General features: G+C 36.5%; 1 protein-coding gene and 1 pseudogene across 1 annotated transcript; one reads left to right on the forward strand and one right to left on the reverse strand.

The window, feature by feature from the left end:
• Positions 1–14323: 14323 nt before the first annotated feature.
• SLN (sarcolipin) lies at positions 14324–18935 on the reverse strand. Its single transcript, XM_015590576.2, has 2 exons — positions 18843–18935; positions 14324–14941 (listed from the first exon to the last, which is right to left on the reverse strand). Exon 2 carries the CDS (start codon positions 14864–14866, stop codon positions 14771–14773), a length of 96 nt encoding a protein of 31 aa, XP_015446062.1. The 5' UTR covers positions 14867–14941; positions 18843–18935; the 3' UTR covers positions 14324–14770.
• Positions 18936–19991: 1056 nt separating this feature from the next.
• On the forward strand, positions 19992–20109 carry LOC112481072 (annotated as a pseudogene).
• The last annotated feature ends 713 nt before the right edge of the window (positions 20110–20822 follow it).

Genomic DNA, 20822 nt, shown 5'->3' on the forward strand with positions numbered 1-20822 from the left:
CGGTGATTTTCCTCACTTTTTCCCCTTCCTTTTCTCTATGTAAGCTCCATGAGGGCAGGCATTTCTGTTTTATTTCATTTTCTACTATATCCATACAGCCTAAAACAGTGACTGGCACATAGGAGGCACTCTTTAAATATTTGTTCAATAGATGAATACAAGATCAAATGTATTTTCCATGATGATTATGTATTACTTTTATAAACTATAAAATCTAACTTTTATAAAATATAATCATGGAGGTATAATTAATCAGATTGAAGATTGACATTAATCAATGAACTTACCTTCAACTCTTCCTCTGCAATTTGACTTGCGGCTCCTCCCTTCAAGAGGTTCAGTCTATTTCCCCGCCTTTTGAGTTCAGGCTGGCCTCGGTGTTTTATTTGGTAAATAGAATGTGGCAGAAATAACAGATTACCAATACCAAGCCTAGGTCTCAAGAGGTCTTGCCCATTTCCACTCACTTTCTTGAAATCCTGCCACTATCTCATGAGCAAACCCAGGCTAGGCTATTAAATGATGAGGGAGGCATCACCCAATCACCTCTATCCACCAGGCCAACACTCAGCAACCACCACATGCATGGATGAGGCCATTCTAGGCAAGCCATCCCCCAGCCTACCCATCAGGTCACTGAAGATTTATGACCAAGCTAAACTGAAATCAGCCATATCTGGCCCAAATCAGCGGAATTCTTCAACTGGCCCGTATACACATAAGCAATCATAAATACGTATTGTTTAAGCCATTTAGCATGATTTGTTAAACTGCAACAGCCAACTGATACATTAACTTGCTTTCCATCTGCCCCTCTTACTCCCCACCTTATATTTGATATTCCTTCACCCCAAATTATTTGACATTCCATGAGTATCTCACAATCATGTCTCACTGCCTTTGTCATGCTACATCCTCCACCCAGAAGGCCTCTCTCTCTCCTATCTTGTGAATATCTACTCATCATTCAGTATCTAGCTTAAACGTCATTTTTTCATTCATGCGATATTTATTGAAGCTAGGCATTGAGGTTTCAAAACTGAGCAAGATATGGTCTATATTAAACTAACTTAGAGTTGAGGAAAGGCAAGCAAGTAAATATCTAATGACACTTTCTTTTTTCTTTCCCTGACTCCCTTAGATAGACTTATGTCTTCATTATCTCTCTCCAAGCGCTCTCATTCCTTAATTATAGTACTTCCCACAGTGTGTTGCCAGCCATAATAACAGTATCTAACTTGAAGAAACATTATGAAAAATAGATGAGATTATCAAAGTAGAAACCTTTAGCATGGTGGGTGAAATATACAGTAAATGGTAAATAAATGATAGCTGTTGTTACTTCTAGTTAACATATAGTCTCGTCTCCCTTACTTGATTGCATACAAGTTTCTTGAGAGTAGAAACTGGGTCAAATTCATCTTTGTATCTGGAGTACCTAAAGACTATTTGTGCCTGGCACATAATAAACACTCATCAGATGTTTATTCAATAGATATCAACCAGACGTATAAGAATTGAATACAAATCCAATAATCACTGAGCAAGTCAGCTGCCCTGGGCTCTTGTGTTATACTGAGGCGCCCTCTGCTGTGGATGAGTCTGTTGGCACATCCGGGTATGAAATGAAACTCCTGAGGAAGTCCAAAAAAACAAGAAACTTTCCAGAAACACACATTAACCAAGGGGTACTGCTCCCCTCCCCATTGGTATACATGAGGTCATTCATCTTATAGTTGCAACCATCCATGTTATTTGTTTCCTGAAGAAAGAAAATGTTTTGGCTCAGATTTTATACCTTGCTTAGATAATAAATAAACCCTTCCAAAGTAATGATGGAATAAAAAACTAAAGGGAAGTGGTGGGACAGATGAAGGATAGATCACAGGACTCCATGCCTTGCCATGTTTGAAATCACTTTGAGAAGAAAGAGAGAAATTAACTATAGGCATGGGACATACTCATGACTTGAGATTTTAGCTAAAGACACCTAAATGTAGATGTACTTCAGTTTACAGAGTAAACAAATTCTAAGGAACACCCAAGTAAATCAATTTTTATAAATCAGATTATGTGCCACGATTACTTAATCACATATCTGTAAAGAAAATATTTAAATAGAAGTGATAAAAATTGCAGCAAATTATTTAAAATAATATATTAGCCTGAACAAATATATAATTTATATATTAGCAGTTATGGTCAGACATTGTGGTAAAGAGAGATGTGACTGGGGAGATGCATTTTCATTTCTGTAAAAAAAAATTTTTTTTACTTAAAAGAAAACATCTTCAAAGAAAATTGCTTTGAATAACTAAATGTACAGTGCTCCATAGACACTGGCCTCTTTCTAGTCATTTCTGTTGTGAACGGTCAAACTTTAGTGAAAGGGCAATGCTATGTTCTTGTATAAGTACTTCATGCCCATAAGACTGAAAGCTAAATGTGAGATGAGCCAATTAAAGTACTGCATTTTCCATAAATGCAAAGCTTCTTTATTCTATTTCTGTTAATACTAGAGTAGCAAGTCCTTTGAACTTCTAATTTTGACTGAAATTGACAGTTGACACTCACCCAGATGTACTGATAGATTTTTGACTGTAGTAACGGATTTGTGTGAGTTTAAAAACCTTTTCTTTTTTCAGTTTTAATTGAGGCAAGTGACAGGGTCCCACCTCTGGAGGAATCATAAGCCTATTCAATAGAATGAGGAGGAAAAAGGAAAAAATTAAGGCAAAACAAGACAGAAAAGAAGATGAAGACAAACCAAATCACCAAAAAAGTAAAATGTTCAGTAGAAAACTTACTGTCAAAAAAGAAAGCACTTGCATAACCTGGAGACTACAGTCCAAATGGGCAAGTTGAGTAAAAAGGACTGCTGGATAGACTTGTGCATATGAAAGATGGGCTAGATAAAAACCGACCTTAACTACTTCTTCATTTAAACTGTATATAAACAATAGTATTGCTTTATCTGGGAAGGTAGCTCACTTTACAACATTATTTTCTTCTAAAGTGAGTCCCTCATACTACAATACAATAAACTCAAGTTCTACTCAACCCATTTAATAAAAATAAGAAAACAAGCCTTTTAAAAGATGACTAAATTGAAAATACAGAGAATATTTAAAGCTATCAGAAACTACAAGGGACAATTTTATAACAATATTTATTTTTTCTTTGAACATTTTAAGCAGTTTTTTCAAAGTCCATATCTAATAATATACATTATTTGTATTCTCTGTCAGCCTTCCTTATTTGTTGTTTGGAGCTTTTTTTTTTTTTTCTTTTTATTACCTCATTTTGTCTCTTCATATGCCTAGTAATTTTTTATCGAGTGCTAGATATTGCCTATGCAAAAATTGTAAAAATAATTTACGGCTTAGAATTATTAGTCTCTCCTGAGAGAGTTTTCATTTGCAATACCAGACTTCTGTGATGCTAGTAATCTTGTATCACCTTTATCCAATCAGGGGTTTAGATGATTCAAATCTATACTTCAAGGACTTCTGATTTGGGCTAAAATGAATAAACTTGCTCAACGCTATCCCTTTCTCAAAACTCATATAACAACCATAACAATGATGACTTTTCTGTTTTTTTATTTTCCCTATACCTAACTTAGACTCCAAGGCAGCCGAAATCTGGATCTATACAGCAGATGTGAATAGAAAAACTCCAAGAGAAACCCTTTTTTTTTAATTTGGAGGGCAATATAAGGAGTCCTGCAAAGTTGTTAATATAGAGGGAAACCCCGCTTTTTTCTGTTATTAATCTTCTGGCCCTGCCCTCTGGCAAGTCGTGAAGGTGCACTCTTGGAACAGAGCAGCAGTGGTGAGCTTGCAGTGACTTGAAACTCAGAGAAAATCCTTCTCTGCTGCAGAAGAACGGGGAAAAGGAGTCCTGTGTGATCTGAAGCGTGTTGGGTGAATTCCTGTTAATTGTTTGCTCTCTTTTTTCTCTCTACCCTCTATTCCTGAGGCAGACCGAGTTATGGAAAGTATGCAACAACATGGAGAGGCCAAAACTCCAGGTTTCTAAGGGCCATGAGAAGTGGCCTTTGAGAACTAGAGAACTTTGGGGATACTGTAGAAAAGAGGGAGCTGGAGAATGGACCTCTAAATCTGTGTATGAAGTCACTACTGAGCTCTTCCTGGTCGGATAGAAAGTAGCATATACTTTGAGAACGAAAGTATAGCATAGACCATTGCCCATGTTGCAAACTAGCTTCTGCGTGGGCCATACAAGGGGTGGATCCAAATAACGCTGTAAAGTCTTTAAAGACTAAACTAAAATTGGAATCACAGCACAGAGAAGGCAGATTGGGGTTTGCAATCTTAATCAGACTGATTACCTGCTAAAACTGAAGATCAAATTATCCAGAGAAACTTAACAGAAACCAGAGCCTCATAACATAATATTCAACATATCCAGAAGACAATTTAAAATTACTTGATATATAAGGAATAAGGAAATTCTCAACTCAGTAGAAAGGATAATCAATAGATAGGAACTCGGAAATGACCAAATGTTGAATTATTGTTATACACTCAAACATGTTTATAACAAAATGAGGAGGCATACTCATGACAATTATTCTTGTTGTCTCTCATCCAAACCCCTACCCCCAAAACACACACATACACTGATCAGTGTGAGACGGTGAGACATTAAACTCTCAAAAGCTTATCTTATAGAGAGATGGTGCTCCATTCTGGTAACCAGACTCAACTTAAAAATCATAATACAAGTTACAATTTATCTATAATCTACTATGTTTGAGTACTTTATACGTACTATTTCTACCTTTCACTACCTTCTAAGATAAGTAATATTATCTCCATTTTCATATTAGAAAACTGTGGCTCAGGGAGTTTACTAGTCATGGGTCCAATGTTAATAAGTGGCTGAGTCAGGATTAAAACTTGAGTCTAATTGTTGCCAAGGCCCATGCTTTTCCCACTATGTCCTATTGCATATATATGCCTCTCTTCTGAGGAAGATGTTGTGGAAAGAATTTTTTGGCACCTCTCATAGAATGGGATACTATGTCACTAGGAAGATTTTCTAGCCAAGATCTTGGTGCCTATGATGATTCATATTTAGATCATGTTCCTTGAGAGTAGGAAAAGATATCTGTAAGCAGCTGGTTTTAGCAACTGAGAGTTGTAAAGAAAGTTCTCAAGGAAACCAGCCAATGATATTATAGGAAATCTCAGAGGTCATAAGTGCTATTTATTTCTCCCCACAGCTAAAATTTCAACTCTTGCTGAAATTTTCTTTTCACTTCCAGCCATAACAAAGGCTAAAGTGTTTATAATTAAATAACTATAAGAAAGGTTCTGAGAGATTCCACAGGCTTCTGATTCTAGCACCCCCGAGCCCACCCTTTTCAGGTAACTGCTCTATTATTGAGCTGAATCTTAAGTAAGTGGGCCTGGACATCTAGCCAGAACAAAGTGTCAGCATCTTTTTCAGCCCATCAAAAGAGAAACCTACCTGGTCAAGGATAACCACTCAATCATATAGTTTCAGTTGTGTATATGTGAAATAAGATATACCCTTTGAGTCACAGACTAAAATAATCATATTTTGCCTTTTTTCTCCATCTGAGAGCTGTGAAGAGAGATTCCAGCAAAGGAATCAAATCATTCAGAGTTGCCGGTTGAAAAATGTTGGCCCAAACACTAGGGGATCTGGCTTCTCACCCCAACATTGCCACTAATAAATCGTAAATAGTTGCTTAATTTCTCTGTGTTCCTTCAATGAAATTCACTGTTGAATTGAGTATCTTTGAAATCCCCTTTAGCTGAAACATTCCAGAAACTTTCATTGGAGGTCTGGTAGTGAAGAGACAATTATTCCCCGTGTTTGAAGTTAACTCCAGATACCATGGGACTATCTCTCCTGCCTCTCTATTGAACCTTGTGTCCACAGTATGTGGTTGAGTTTAAGTACCATCACTGAGTGTGGCCCAATGCAAACCCTTCATTTGAAAGTATTTTATATTTTTTATAAGTCAAGGGTTTCCACCACATTAAAATAGGCAACTATAGACCACACCCCTTCCCCTCTCTTCCCCTATATTACTTCATGAACTTTAATCACACAGATATGGTTATAGAGGCCTTGATCTCAAATACTTTGAAGTCATAAAATGTTAAAACTAAAAGTTACGAAATATGATCTACTTTATTCAGGGTTCTCCAAAGAGACAGAACCAATAGTTTATTCTTTCCCCTCCCCAAAAAAGAAGGTTAAAGTCCTTAAGTGACGTTTACTCTCCTCCTTGATATCCAGTAACTTAAAATACTATGAGAAAAAATTTACAATACTTAAATACTATGATATAAAGTCAATACATCTTATGTCACAAGATGAGGGGCGGAAAAAAGAAAACAAAGATTTTATATGTATATAAAGGTATATATACATATATATTTATGCATATATATAATGGTTTTCATCTCTCTCTTATTCCCTCAATATGTAACATAAGATAAGTTGTCTTTACATATTCCATACATATATATACCTATATATATGGCTATAGAGGCCTTGTATGTGTGTGTGTTCAAACATGCTCATAATAAAATAAAGAAGAATACTCATGACAATTACAATCCACGTTTCTGTAACTGGTCACATGGTTATAGCTGGTATTTGTAACTACCTTCTTCCACTACCTATTCGGTATTCTTTTGTTGATGAAACAGGTAGGAAAGACAGTGATTTCATTAACATGGCTAGAACGTAATTTCATTTTACCAAAGAGCTCTAACAGCCTCAGGGAAGCTCCAGCCAAACAAAATTTGAATAAATTTGTCTCTTCCCAGAAAAATATAAGACATTATAATAAAGAGTTATAACCAATTGTAATTAAAGTGGTATAATAACATTATAAGAAATCATCTTTCAAAGGCTGAGTATTTTTTTGATTGGTACCCAGAGAGGAAAAACTTCTATTATCTTTTTTCAAGTCATTATACATAATATTCAGGAGAACACTTGCCACTTTTGAATTGTAAATAAAAAATAGTACTTATCAAAATATATGTCCTGCTGGCAGGTACTACTACATTATTTTCTCCCAGCAGAGATACTCCTTCATTCTCATCTTCATAGAAGTTTGTACAGTTAGGTCTGAAGCATTGGTCTTGCTTTACATTTTCTCTGTAGATACAAAGGATATCCTTTTATGTTGGGGGATTAAATTGCAGATTAAATACAACCTCCACCAAAAGTCCATATTAGTCATCATTTTATCAGAATAAACATATTTGGGTCACCGAAAATACCAGGAAAAGAGGAAAAAGGGAATATGAAACCAAGAATAGAGATCTTTAAGGAAAATATATTTTGCTATACATATCTTTCTCAGGAAGAAAATGCTTTATGACTCAGAGACCAATCATCAATAATAATAAAACTCGAAGATATGATCTTTCACAAGTGACATTCAAAACAAACTGGTCCAAAACCATTGTTAAAGTAAGTAACATATGGTATAAGGCATTATGTATCTCAGGTTGGCAGTCTCAAATTGCAGTGGCTGTCTCTCATTTTTAAATCAAAGTTTGATGGTAATATCACATGTGACAAAATCAGATCTTACAAGCTTAGTTTCCTGCTTACTCTGTTAATCTGCTGTATAATGTGATCCCAGTCATTTTAATAGGGCAGGGATGGGAAGGGCAGGATCAACTTTCATGTTAAATTGTTAGATAATCACCACGAAACCTCTGAATAGTTGAGAAGTTTGCCATTGTGAAGACAAATTAAGTTGGGACTTGGCAGGATGTATGTGAGTGTGTGGGTCATGGTATCACTATTCATGCCAGCACTGTAGACACAACATGAGTTGAAAATAGACTTTTTTCTTCCATTCCTTTTTGAGGCTATGTCAGAGGAATATAAAGTGAATTAATGGTCAGAAGAGAAACAATTCACAGTTGGATCTGGGTCAGACAGTATGGGCTAGAGCCTGTGAACACAGCTACCAGACCAATATCACATCATGCAGACCTTGAATGGAATGACTAATGCTGAGAAAACTCATTTTCATTTTACCTACCCAGGGAGAAAGAAATAAAGTTCTGAATTTTTAAAATCTGAGGTCTAAAGTAAAGACTGCTTTATGCTGATTTTCAATCTTGGGATGCAGTCTGACTGCTAGGAAAAAGATGAGAGTCAAATGGGAACATAATTTGGAAAGATCTGTTAATATTTAATGTTTCTAAAGCTATTAAAATTTGAGTGACAATTCCAATATTTTCTTTGAAAATACATCAAAGTAGGACTCTTGCATATAAGCTAATACATGATATAACCTCAAGTTTAAAAAAAATAACTTTTATTAAGCATAGCTATAGATAATGTCTGAATCTGCAGGTACACAGAAACGAACTTGTATGGGAGAGAATCTGTAGATCCAGTGTAGAAACTGACTGGAAATGGGGGATAGAAGGTACAAAGAAAACTTTCCCTGGAGAGATAGGGAAGAAGAAGATCACTCTGCCCTTCAGCCTATGTAGCAAGCAGGTCTACAGAAGCAGACCAATTTCTAGTTCAAGGAGATATGGATGATAATTCTGTGATCTTCCTGAGAAAGTGAAAATGTGTGAACTTCTCAGTCCAGCCAGTGCTGGAATCCTTGATAATGTTAGAAATGCAAATCTTGGGACTGGCATTGGAACAGGTTGCAGATTAGTGGTTCTCAAACTTTAATAAATATAAGAATCATCAGAGGAGCTGGTTTAAATTGTAGCAAGCCAGACCTAACTCTTCGAGATTCCATTTCAGTAGGTTAGTACAAGAATCTGCAATTGAATAAGTGTTTCAGATATTGTAATTCAAATGGTCCTTGCATTTTAAGAGATACACTACACTTCAGGAATAAAGATATCTGGGATTTTTCTATCTTTTTCCCTTGCTTTAAAAAAAAAAAAAAAAAAAGAATCCCCAACTTCTGCAGAGTATTTTATTTTCCCTCCTAAAAGAGATAGCATTAAAATATTGTTGCAGAAATGTTGTGAAATCAGACTGGCAAGAAACCAAGCACCACTCGGAGAGTTGGAGAACTCAGGTTTATTACGCCAGAGGTCCCAGAAGAGCTAACGCTCTGAAGATCTGGGCCCTGAGCTCAAGGGCAATTTTGCTTATGTAGGGCTTATTTGGCATGTGCCGATTGGTTAATTTGTCCTCAGACAGTTACAAAGCGTGGGAATTGCTATGGGCTATGGGCAGTTACAGAGCATGAGATTTTCAGACAGGAGCTCAGGCAATAGATCTGTTATCCAGACAGAGCAAGCAAAAGGGAGGATGAGCATTTAGTTAATTTTGAGGTCACCCTGCCCTTCAGTCTATGCGGCACACGTATTTACAGAAGCAGACCAAAGAGCTAAGGTTAGCCATTTGAGTGGAAAATTCCTCTTTATATCATGAGCAGTATTACCCACCAACAATCCTTAACACTTTTTTAGAGCTTACTATGTTCCAGGCATTGTAAACACTTTATGTTATAATAATATTAACTACCATTTACTGAGTATTTACTAATTGCCAGGCACTGTTATTTAATTAAACACAGGATATTTTAATAATATCTAATTTAATCTTCTTACAAAGAAATTATTATTCTCTCTTTTTATAACAAAGAAAATTTTTGTAACAAAAGTTCAAGAACTTGTCTGAGGTCACATATCACTAAGCAAAATACAATCTGTGAATTCAAAGACTGTGTTTTCTAATGCTTTATTTTTAAAATGATCTAATGAGTGAGAGAGGAAAACATCTCCATGTGACAAATTCCTGCAAGTGTGTATAACTAGCCAATGCTGTAAATGGAGCTGTCATTCCCACTTAATCCCCACAGATAATACCAACACATTGAAAACAGCTTAATCAGTCATCAATATTCTTGTCCTTTCTTATCACTGCTCAGTTGACTAACAAAGAAAAGGTGATTCCAGGGCTTTGTTTTAAACTCCTGGGAAAAAGAACTGTGTAAGTTGCACACCCCATATGATTTAGCTGTAAAGCAATTAAGGTATTTGCCATATCTTTGGTACTTTCTGTCTTGCATAAGGTAATGTGTCTTCTGTCCTAGAATCGCTTAAATAATAGCACAGAGAGGCAGCCATGGTGATTGGAAAGAGCTCTTCCGGATCTGAGTTAGAAAGAAGTGAATTTGCCTCTCTGCTCTGCCTCTCATTAGTTCTGTGTTTTGGGGCTGATCATCTGTTTTCTCTGAGCCTTGGTCTTCTCACTTTTAAGGTATGAAAAAAAATAAATACTTCAAAAAATAAAAGAGAATTAAATAAAATAAGTTCCTAATGCAGAGTAGGTGTGCAATAAGTTTCATTTAAATATTCTGTTTATAAGTGAAGTTTAACCTTAACTTTATGCAGTTTGAAACATGGAAGTTCTCCAATATCACCCTGTTTTTAGATAAACTCAAAAATATGCTCAACACATTGGACTTTGATAAGTCATTCATAAATATTATCAAACTCTTCAGGATGGTGATAGAGATAGATCAAAAGAAGCAAGCACCATGAATATTTTATTTAAAAAAAGAAAACAAAGTGCTTTTGGAAAAGCTGTTTCAACTGCCTAAAGTTTTTTAAAAGTTTGGTTTGCTCATTACTGCAATAAAACTTTTAGAACTACAGATTTCATGCCCCTCTTTATTACCTGTGGTAAGTACAGGTCATGCATCCAATTCATAGAAATGAGTATATGTCTATTACAAAAATTTTCATATCAAGTCAAGCATTTATTAATGTGTTCAGGAGACAGTTACCCAATGATGATGATGGATGAGCTAGGAACTAAAATTCAGCATTAAAGAGAGTCCCCATAGACAAGAAACAAACAGGGGAGAAGCACACAAACTATACAATGTGATAAATGCAATGAACATATTAGCATGAGGCTCAGAGAAGAGAATTATCTAGGGATAACTTTGAAGAGGTAATAACACCTAATGGCAATCTTAAAAACTAAATTAACCAGGAAAAGAGAGTGGAAAGTTCGGGCAAAGGGAATAAATGTGCAAGGTCACAGCAGTATAATAAAGCATGGCATACTTGAAAACTACAAATAGTAGAAAATAGTTGCAAAGGAGAGGTTAGGGTGGGGTATGCGGGACAAGTAAACAGAAGAGAGACTACAGGTAGAGATGCATCAGCTAAGAAGGATCTTCTGCGCCAAAATTATTTTAAAAGACATTCTGAAAGCCGGAAAATGATAAAATATATCTAAGTGAATGATAGATAAATTAGAGAAAAAGGAAACAGAACCAATTTAGTCTATTTTGTGCCTCACTACTTTCTGGGTATCCTATGCATTGAAGACAGGATTCTGGGTAGTGGGATTTTAAGATGGTAACAGACATGCCTGACTACTGAGGAAGGTTCTGGGATCCCATATAAGAATGGCATGGATCATGCACCAGAATGGATGTAGAGGTAGGCGGGATTGACAGAAAGAATTGTGTCTCATAGGAGTAAAAGGGATAGCTAAACAATAAGAAAATAATAGAAGTAAAAGGGAGCTAACCCTTTACGATGTTTTCTAAATCAATAGTCCCAAATTAAAAGAGAACAATGGAAGCACTACCATTTTATGACAATTTCCACACACCCTTTCTGGGTCAGTGGAGCAAAGAGAGAATTGTAGTTATGGAAGCTAATCAGGTTAGAGGACCTTGGGGCTCTTAGAGCCCTGGCTTGGGCATGATTTATCCAGACAATTTCTTATACCTATAAAAACAACTGTATGGCTGTCTAGAGAGAGGAGTTGGTGGCCAAATACTGTATTGGGAATGCCAGAATTTTATCAAAGCTTGTGTATTTTCTCAGTGTAAGAAAACAGTTGGATAAAAATGAGATGTTCCAAAGGATGTCCAATTTGGTAGTGAGTTTAGGACAGACTGGAAGAAAAGCCTAAGCCAGCACTACAAGATAACCTCTTTTTTAAATTCAAATGTTTGTTGGTATTATAATATGAGCAGTTCAACTTTATGATGTGCTGAGATCTTGGCAGCCTAGGACTTATGGCAAAAAGAGACCATCACCAAACAGAGAGCTGCTCAGGGTGAGATGGTAAGTAGGGAGAACTGACCTGGCTGCTATAAACAAAGGCGGCCAGGTGTTCCAAGGCCCAGTATCTAAACTCTGTGCAAGCTCAGACATGGTTTGGACAATTGTAGGTGGCAGGAGGTCCCTTCCAGTGAGTGAGGCATGATGGTGAAAGATCCCAGAAGTGGTCCAACCTGGAAATCAAACAGATGCAGTCAGAATCTTGTGATCTGACCTTATGTGGCATAATTTCAGCCAGTGGCTAGAGAGGGACTCTATGTTTCAGTATGCAAATACCTTCAGTCTCTTGACTTTGTCATGCTCTCTGACCTTGGAATCTTTACTCATGCTGTTCTCTCTGCTGGAAATCTCCATCAATAATGCCTTTTCATTCTCTTGTCAAAGAACTTATCATGCCATTATAATCACCTGTTTATGTATCTGTCTCCCCCAATAAACCATATGCTCCACAAAAATGGAGCTTGTCTGTCTCATTCACCATTTATCCCGTGTCCAGTACAATGCCCAACACATAGTAATTTTACAATAAGTACTTGTCAAATGAATGAATAAATGAATGAATTAATGAACGAACTAAAGAGAAAGAAGCTAGAGAAAGAAGGATCAAGCCCATGAGCTGGAACTTTAGTTAACAACTAGGATTCAGTGTTCCAGTTCCAGAGAACTAGCAACTATTACCTTTATCTAATTAGTTTACTTTAGAATGCTAAAGAATGTGAGAGTAAAACTTATTTGGAGATCTATAATGAAGCACAGTATGTACACAGTCCCCACAGAGATTAAGTTGATGCTTTTGTCATCCTAGCTTCACCATTTATATCTGGTTAGTGAGGACTATGATCCTCCGTTCTCACATCTGCTAAATGGCATAATGTATGGAAAGTGCCTAGGACAGGGCTTCACATACAGTGTACTCACTAAGTGGTCCTGTTGTAAATGTTTGCACCAGAACTCAGACTGAGGTGAAAGGAATGTTGTCACTTGTTTTGTTCATTCCTCTCCCCAACACCATACACACACCTTCTCAAACACATACACAGACACCAGTAAATTCTCTGAGGGTTTTTTGTTTATTTGTCTTGTTTTGCTTTTGTTTTGCTTTGTTTTGTTTTGAGTAAGGGAAAGACTAGTAACCATCCACCAAATGCCCTAGAGCCACATACGTATGCAAAGGTGTGCTGCATCCATATGTGTAGTCTGACCCTGAAATTAGAAACAGGACATTGAGGAATACACTGCTCTTGCCCAATTTTGGCTTGGAACCTCTCGAAATAATAACACTTTTCTTTTAACTGTATCAGGGTTCTTAATCCTGGCTACACATTAGAATCATCTGGAGTCCTTCTAAAAAAGAATAATGCTCAGATTCACCCCCAGACCAATTAAATTACAAACTTCTGGTAATAGGAGTCAAGTTCGGGTTTCTAAAGGTTCCAGGTAATTCTGATGTGCTAATTCATGTGTAGACCATGGATCATAGCACTGGCATCATTTAAGGGTTTATTTAAAATGCAGGCTCTCAGGCTCCTGTCCAGACAGAATCAGAATCTGCATTTAAAGGAGACCTCTTAGTTTTTCATAATCGCATCAAAGTTTGAGAAGTACTGGTAGATTTCTCAACTCTGGCTACGCAGTATAATCATCTAGAGGACTTTTGAATAATGCAGATGCTTGGGCTCTACTCCCTGAGATTTTTATCTATAACCAAACTGGAATAACCAAACACAGATCATGACTCATGTTCTACTTTTACTCAGTTATAAATAATTTTAAATATCTATATTAAAAGAAACAAGGAGGTAGGGGAGGAGGAGGGAGTGGTAGATAAGGTAAAAGGGGTCAAATATGCGGTGACAGAAAGAAATCTAACTATAGGATAGAATATGAATTTTAAAGATAAAATGCAAGACTTCAAAGGAATTTTGTGCTTTTAGCAGACACGTCAAGCTATGCCCAGACCTCCTAGTGGAATGGATTCATATTCCGTCTGCCCTTGGGACTAGTTTAGAAGGAAAGTTTGAGGAGTAGTGAACCAATGAAATTATTTGAAATGTGACACTCTTAATTGACTTAGTTTCAAATCCTCAGCAGATGGAGTATCTTGGCTTAGCTCAAATGCTAGAAATACTCCAACATTTATCACTTCAATCCCAGCCAAGGGTCAAATGCAGTACCACAAATAGAAACTAAAATAAGCTCTAAAAGTCATTTTTGTGGTTGACTTAACTTTATTCACATGATAGCTGTGAGGACTGACAAAGACTTCCTCTAACATTTCTTTCTTCTGGCAGGATGATTTAGAGTTTTGGTTGCAGACAGTGCAAGTTGAAGGGTCGTGTGATGAGACAGATCAGGGGCTTGTTATAGTTCTACATTATCACGAATCCAGTTTTATTTTAACCTTGTGGCTTGTCTAACACATTTGCCATAAGAGTTGGGGAATAAATCTAATGCTCACTGGCAAACACTTGGCAGCTCTTGAGAGCAGCATCTTTAGAGAACATACAATCAATCCTAACAATGGAGGCACCTCAGATATTGTGACTGCAGGTTATGAGTGCCTCGGGGTGCCAAGAGAGGCATCCCATGACAGCAGTGGGATCTCAGGGCATACAACAGGCAGCTCTGGAGCGTTGCAATCAATCCCAGGAGTATGGCATGCCGTCTCAGTACTGATATGACCTCACAAGGAGCCACATAAGGAGAACCGTAATCAGGACAATGGTGAAGTTGAGACACAGCTCCCGGGTGGATAGCTCCATGCTCAGAGTGGCTCGGTGAGAACCGAGGGCAGACTTCTGAGTTTACACCGGAGACCTCCTGCTTGTCCTCACCTCCTAACAGAAAATAACAAAGAAAACATGGGGAGATTAATGAGCCTTCCCTCCTCAAAGGAAATAGAAGCCTTGTGGAAGAGGATAGTGTTATGGGCTAAATTGTGTTGCCCCTTGCCAAATTCATGCGTTGAAATTCTAACCCCCAGTATCTCAGAATATGACTGTATCTGGAGATAGGATTTTTCAGAGATAATTAATTTAAAGTGAGGGCATTCAGACAGATCCTAATCCTATATAACTGGTGTCCTTATAAGAAAAGGAGATTAGAACACAGACATGTACGGAGGGAAGACCATGTGAAGACAGAGAGAAGATGGTCATCTGCAAGTCAAGGAGAGAAGCCTCAGAAGAAATCAACCCTACCAACACCTTTATCTCAGATTTCTAGCCTCCAGAATATCTTTGGACTAGAATTGCATTTCTTCTCTGGGTCTCCAGCCTGCTGGTCTGCCCTGCAAATTTTGGACTTGCCAGCCTCCATCATTGCATGAGCCAATTGCATACACATACATACATACATTATATATATATATATATAAGGTCTTAAAAGCAAAGACTGAGATGTCTCAAAGAAGCAGCAGTTTTCTACCTCAAGACTGCAACATAGAAATTCTACTTGAGTTTCCATGCTGCTGGCCTGCCCTGAAGATTGAGAACCCAGGATAGCAACATCTGGATTTCCAGCCTGCCAGCGGCCCTACAGATTTCAGACTTATCAGTCCCCACAATTTGTGAGCCAACTATATATGTATATGTGTATCTATATATGCATAGAGAGGCAAAAAGAGATACAGACAGACAGACCATACACATACACACCCTATTGGTTCTGTTTCTCTGAAGAATTCTGACTAATACATCTGCCTGATATCAAAAAGACCTGACTTTTTTCCTATAATGATTATATTGATACTTCTGACAAAATATTAAATATTACATTTCCCTCTCTCCAATTTCTGTGTTTGCATATGTGTATGTGTGTGCTTGCTTCGCTTAGAGTACCAGCAAGCAAGGTCATCAAAACAGAAAAAAAAAGTTATGGTTTAGTATTGTTCTTGCTTTGAATTATACATAGAAGTAGGATACCATAATTTTTCAGATTTCAGGCTACAGAGGTCTTCATCTAACCCTGGGAAAGCATGAAGTAGTTTCAACATCTGCTTGGCCTTTTATGAGCACTGCATTGGGCACAGAACCTACTGGGGTCAACCAAAAGTTCCTCACATGACAGGCACTCAGTACAAAGAGCAAGTGTTAACCTCATGGGTACTTCTATTTCAACAAGGGCTTGCGCCAGCTATTTTTAGGCAGGTCTAGGATGTACCTAGATTGTAAACACTTCAAAGAGCAGGGATGGTATCTCTATAGTTTGTACAGATAGTACATTTAGGAAACCATACTTGGAGAACAAAAGTAATGCAATCAAATTATTACCCTCAGAGATGTGGCATAAACGATACTTTGTGTGTGCAAACTAAATGATATTAAAGATTAAAGATACTATTTTAGATATTTAGGACAAAAGTCTCCTGTAGAGTGAAGAAGTTTAGGGGGAAATGGTATTTTGTTCATTTTCTAAGGGTAGGAGTTCAGGGGGCAAGAAAGGTTATTAGCAAACTTTTGGCCTGAAGGGTATTTTAATCCATCTAACCTGACTAAATTATTAATTATAATAACTATATTTGTTGCATTATTAGTGAACAAAATTATTAATTGTATAAACCAGCTGAATAGTCATTCTCATATTATTTAATTGTTAGTATAACACAAGTTCAAATCAGATGGTGTTAACCAGTAGGTAGTTGAATTGTGGTTTAGAATATAGCTAGTGATGATTGATTTATGTTTCTTTTAATTCTTATCCATCTTTTGGCACTCCATATGAAAGATATAGTAAATTGCCAATGAAAATCTTTACAAAGACTTGCCTGAAAAAAAAAGTGAACTGATAAAAATAAGTGGATAATAAAGGAAGTGGAGAGAATCTGTAAGAATGTATATAAAGCAGAGGGGAACAGGGAGGTGATGAATCCAGGCAGAGAGCCTGGAGGCAAAGGAATGAGAATCAAAGGCAGACTCTTCCTTATGAATTTATTAATAAAATCAAATCCTGGTCCAAATGCCAACTTATTTGGGTAAGTTCTAAAGAAATACAGAGATATACAAAAAATATGAGACATTTTATAATGATCAAAACAACCCAGTTCAGGGAAGGCAAGATAACTGTCCCACAAATCTGCATTAGATTAAGCTTTTAGATAAAGAGAATCATGGAGAGTGACCCAACAGAAACATTGGGAAAATGTTATTGAAAGCCGTCCACAGCTCTGGTCATGAGACCTTCACAACTCTGACCTTCACAACAACTGAGGCAAGTATTATTATGATTTTTTTGTCTCTCCCAAGATTACAGCTGAGAAACCGGCTTTTAGAGAGGGATTAATAAATTGTTCGTGTAATGACATGTAGCATGTAAGAGGCAAAACTAGAACTGGCAGTCTGGAACTAGTTTCTGGAATTGTGATTACTCCATAGGAGTGATTACAAGAATGAGTTACTACTGTAGTTAACTGCCCTGGTTAAACAAAGTTAGTGGAACTTCTCAACTACTTTGACAAAAATTTTTTTTGACATTTTTTATTAAGGTTAATAATGCTCATTCCTTATTATCCAGCAATTTTACTTCTACTATAAGAAACTCAAGCACATATGTACCAGGATGCTAACATAAGAATGTTCACAACAACATTGTTACAATATCCCCAAGCTGGATGACGAATTGTGTTATATTTGTATACTTGAATACTATAGAGCTAAGATAATATATGAATTATAACAATATTCAACAAGATGGGTGGATCCATAAATATAATTGTTGGACAAAAGAAGAATTTACAGAAGAAACATAAGATAGGATTCCATTTATACAAAGCCAAATACAGGGAACTTAATTATATCATTTAGGAATAAAGACATAGACAGTAAAGTTATAAAGAGAAGCATAGACAAGACTATCTCAATGATCAAGATAGTGATTACCTACAATGGAGCAGAAGAGGGAAGCGACCAGAAACGGACTTCTGGGTGCTGGCAATGATCTGTTTTTTGACCTGGGTGATGTTTATAAAGGCATTGCCTTACAATTATTGTCAAACTGTATGTTTTATGCCCTCTTCACATTCTTGTCAGTAGTCTCTGAATTGAAAGGCCACTAATCACACTTCTTTATATCCTGTGATTTACCTCTTATTATTTCTTGCGCTTTGATGGTGAACTTAAATATTTGTTTTTATATATTTTTAAATGAATAAACACAAAGAGTTAAGGTGAGAATTTCTAATGAATCCAATTTAATTAAGATATATGCTGACTGTAAAGGGTGGACATGACTTTCACACACATTTATACCAAAGTTAGGCAGAAATTCAAATCAGAAACCTTCTTTTTTCTGGTGTTAACCCACAAAGACAATTTTAGCTCCATTTTAAATCCCCTGGAGTCAAGGTCACACTATATGATTTAAAGTGATTCCCATATAGATGAAATAAAAACCAAAAAAAAGCTCTGAATAAATTGGCATTGACTTTCTTTGAATGGAGACTTTGAAAAGATGCAAGACAGACTTTCCTCCACGATATTAAAAAAAAAAAAAAATTAAGAGAAAAAGAGAAAATGCATCCATGAGGAAAAAAAAGACAACAAGAATCAATATTATTCATCTTATATCTTAAATACTGCATACAGTAAGCATTGTCTATTTTATTAAAAAATGTAAACACTCTTCTGCCTTTCCCATTTGCAACTTGTACACACACACACACACACATGCACACACACACACACACACTCTGTATGATAAGCATAAAAATCCTACTGTTCCCTAAGAGGGTCAAGAACACACCTGGCTGTGGTAGGCTTCTCCTCCCTCTCTCTCCAACTTAGGCTCCAACTCCTGCTTGTCTTCAGAGCTTTCTGGACTCCTAGGTACTGGACAGGGCCTAAAGTAGTCCCAGAGAGGTGGCAATCACTGTGATGTCACTGATGAAACATCTCAGAGGAACAACCTCCAAAGGTTTGAGTCTATTTGTGTTTAGAGGGACATGGAAATATGTTGACTAAGACTCTGTTCCTTTGGCTACCAATTTGTATTAACACCCCAGGTACTTAAAATCTTTTCTTTCCAGTTGACTTTTGTTACAATTGATGCAGGTTTTAAATTTATCTTTTATATCTTCATGAATACCTCTAACATGTGTTTAAAACATCATAAACCAAGAACGATATACTAATATTAACAAATCAGTGCTGCACTTGGCTGCTCCCCTTACTCAGCATGTGAGGATATAAAATGTGAGTTCATCTTACTACTCATAGCTATAGCTATTTGAAATATGAAGAGTTCTCTGTCTTGCACACACACACACCCCAAATATCTCTCTCTCTCTCTCTCTCTCTCTCTCTCTCTCGCTCTCTCTCTGTCTCACACACACACACCAGAATTCAATGGCCATCTTTAGCTCCTTCAAAATTGACTTTAGTCCAAGCAGTGAAAGTTATCCCCTCAGTCACCTGCTCTGCATACCTTTCCAGCTATGCCGTATGTTGCAAGTTTACACATTAATATACAGTTTCATCTAAAACAGCTGTGGAAGCCATGGTTTATATATCTCTGTCAGTAAACTAATCCAGCAGTAAACTCATACAGCAAAACTCAAAGTCATTTGGATAGATTGAAGGTAAAAGAAGAACTGATCAAAACTAGTGAAAAACAAGAGTTATGGAACATATATCTGAAAGACAGAATTGTATAATTTTCACATATAAACACTGACTAAAACTAGACTGTCAAGATGAATCCGTAATGCACATTCCAGATGTTTGGAGGTAAAAGAAGCTTCATTAGTGTTTAACTAGACTTGAAAGCACATCAAGAAGTTAAGCCCTTCAAACATGACCCCCATAATTGCATTTGCTCAGCAAATCCTTTATAGATAATCTTTATTATCTTTATAGATAATAGAGCAAATATTCCCTCTAAATTCCCAATTAAGTCTACAGCCATACCAGTCTGAACGTGCTCAAATTCGTCTGATCTTGGAAGCTAAGCAGGTAGGGCCTGGTTAGTACTTGGATGGGAGATCATCTAGGAATACTAGGTGATGTAGGCATTTAAAAAAAATTTTTTCTAATAATAATTAAAAAATTAATTCCCAATTAGGGTCAGTGAAAATAATGCATTCCCAGAAGGCATAAAGAAAAAAAAAATCTCTATTTAGCTGTGTTCATAGTAAAACCTTTTCCCATTCTTCCTGATACCCCAGAGACATTACTGAAAGAAAGACTTTACATTCCATTTCTTCAGTTCAACATAAGCCGAATGATAGGTAATCTTAAAACAACATTCTGTCACCACATGCCTTGTAAAAAGATAGCTTGCTGAAGTGACAAATAGTATACAATAATTATAACGCAATCGAACACTAGCAGTTATTTGTTGCCATCTGGCAAACTCCTTGAATGCAGTCAGATTTCTGTCTTTTGCCTCTAAGCTCTTGCCAGATTGTTTCAAATGCTAGGAATGTTTTCCTAGTCACCAAACCCCACCTGTCCCTTTTTTAACCACTCAAAATTATTTTTTGTGCAATTAAAAAGTTATCCTTATTATAAAAAATTTGAAAATATGAAAGTATAAAGAAAATTTAAATTACTTTTACTTGTACCACCCACAGGGGAAAGAAACTTTATATTACTTTTTATTAATGTTTGAGGCTGCATAGATACAATCTCAAATTCTCAAGATATTTTAGGTAAAGGTATCTGATACTTGAAAAAAAAATTTTTCTTAATCATATAGAATCAAAATATTCATACTATTCCATGT

Source organism: Pteropus alecto, unplaced genomic scaffold, assembly GCF_000325575.1.
Source record: "Pteropus alecto unplaced genomic scaffold, ASM32557v1 scaffold385, whole genome shotgun sequence".
Lineage (NCBI taxonomy): Eukaryota > Metazoa > Chordata > Mammalia > Chiroptera > Pteropodidae > Pteropus > Pteropus alecto.

Excerpts from the sequence above, each read along its gene's own strand:
- SLN (XM_015590576.2), bottom strand. The coding sequence starts at position 14,866 with ATGGAGCTATCCACCCGGGAGCTGTGTCTCAACTTCACCATTGTCCTG.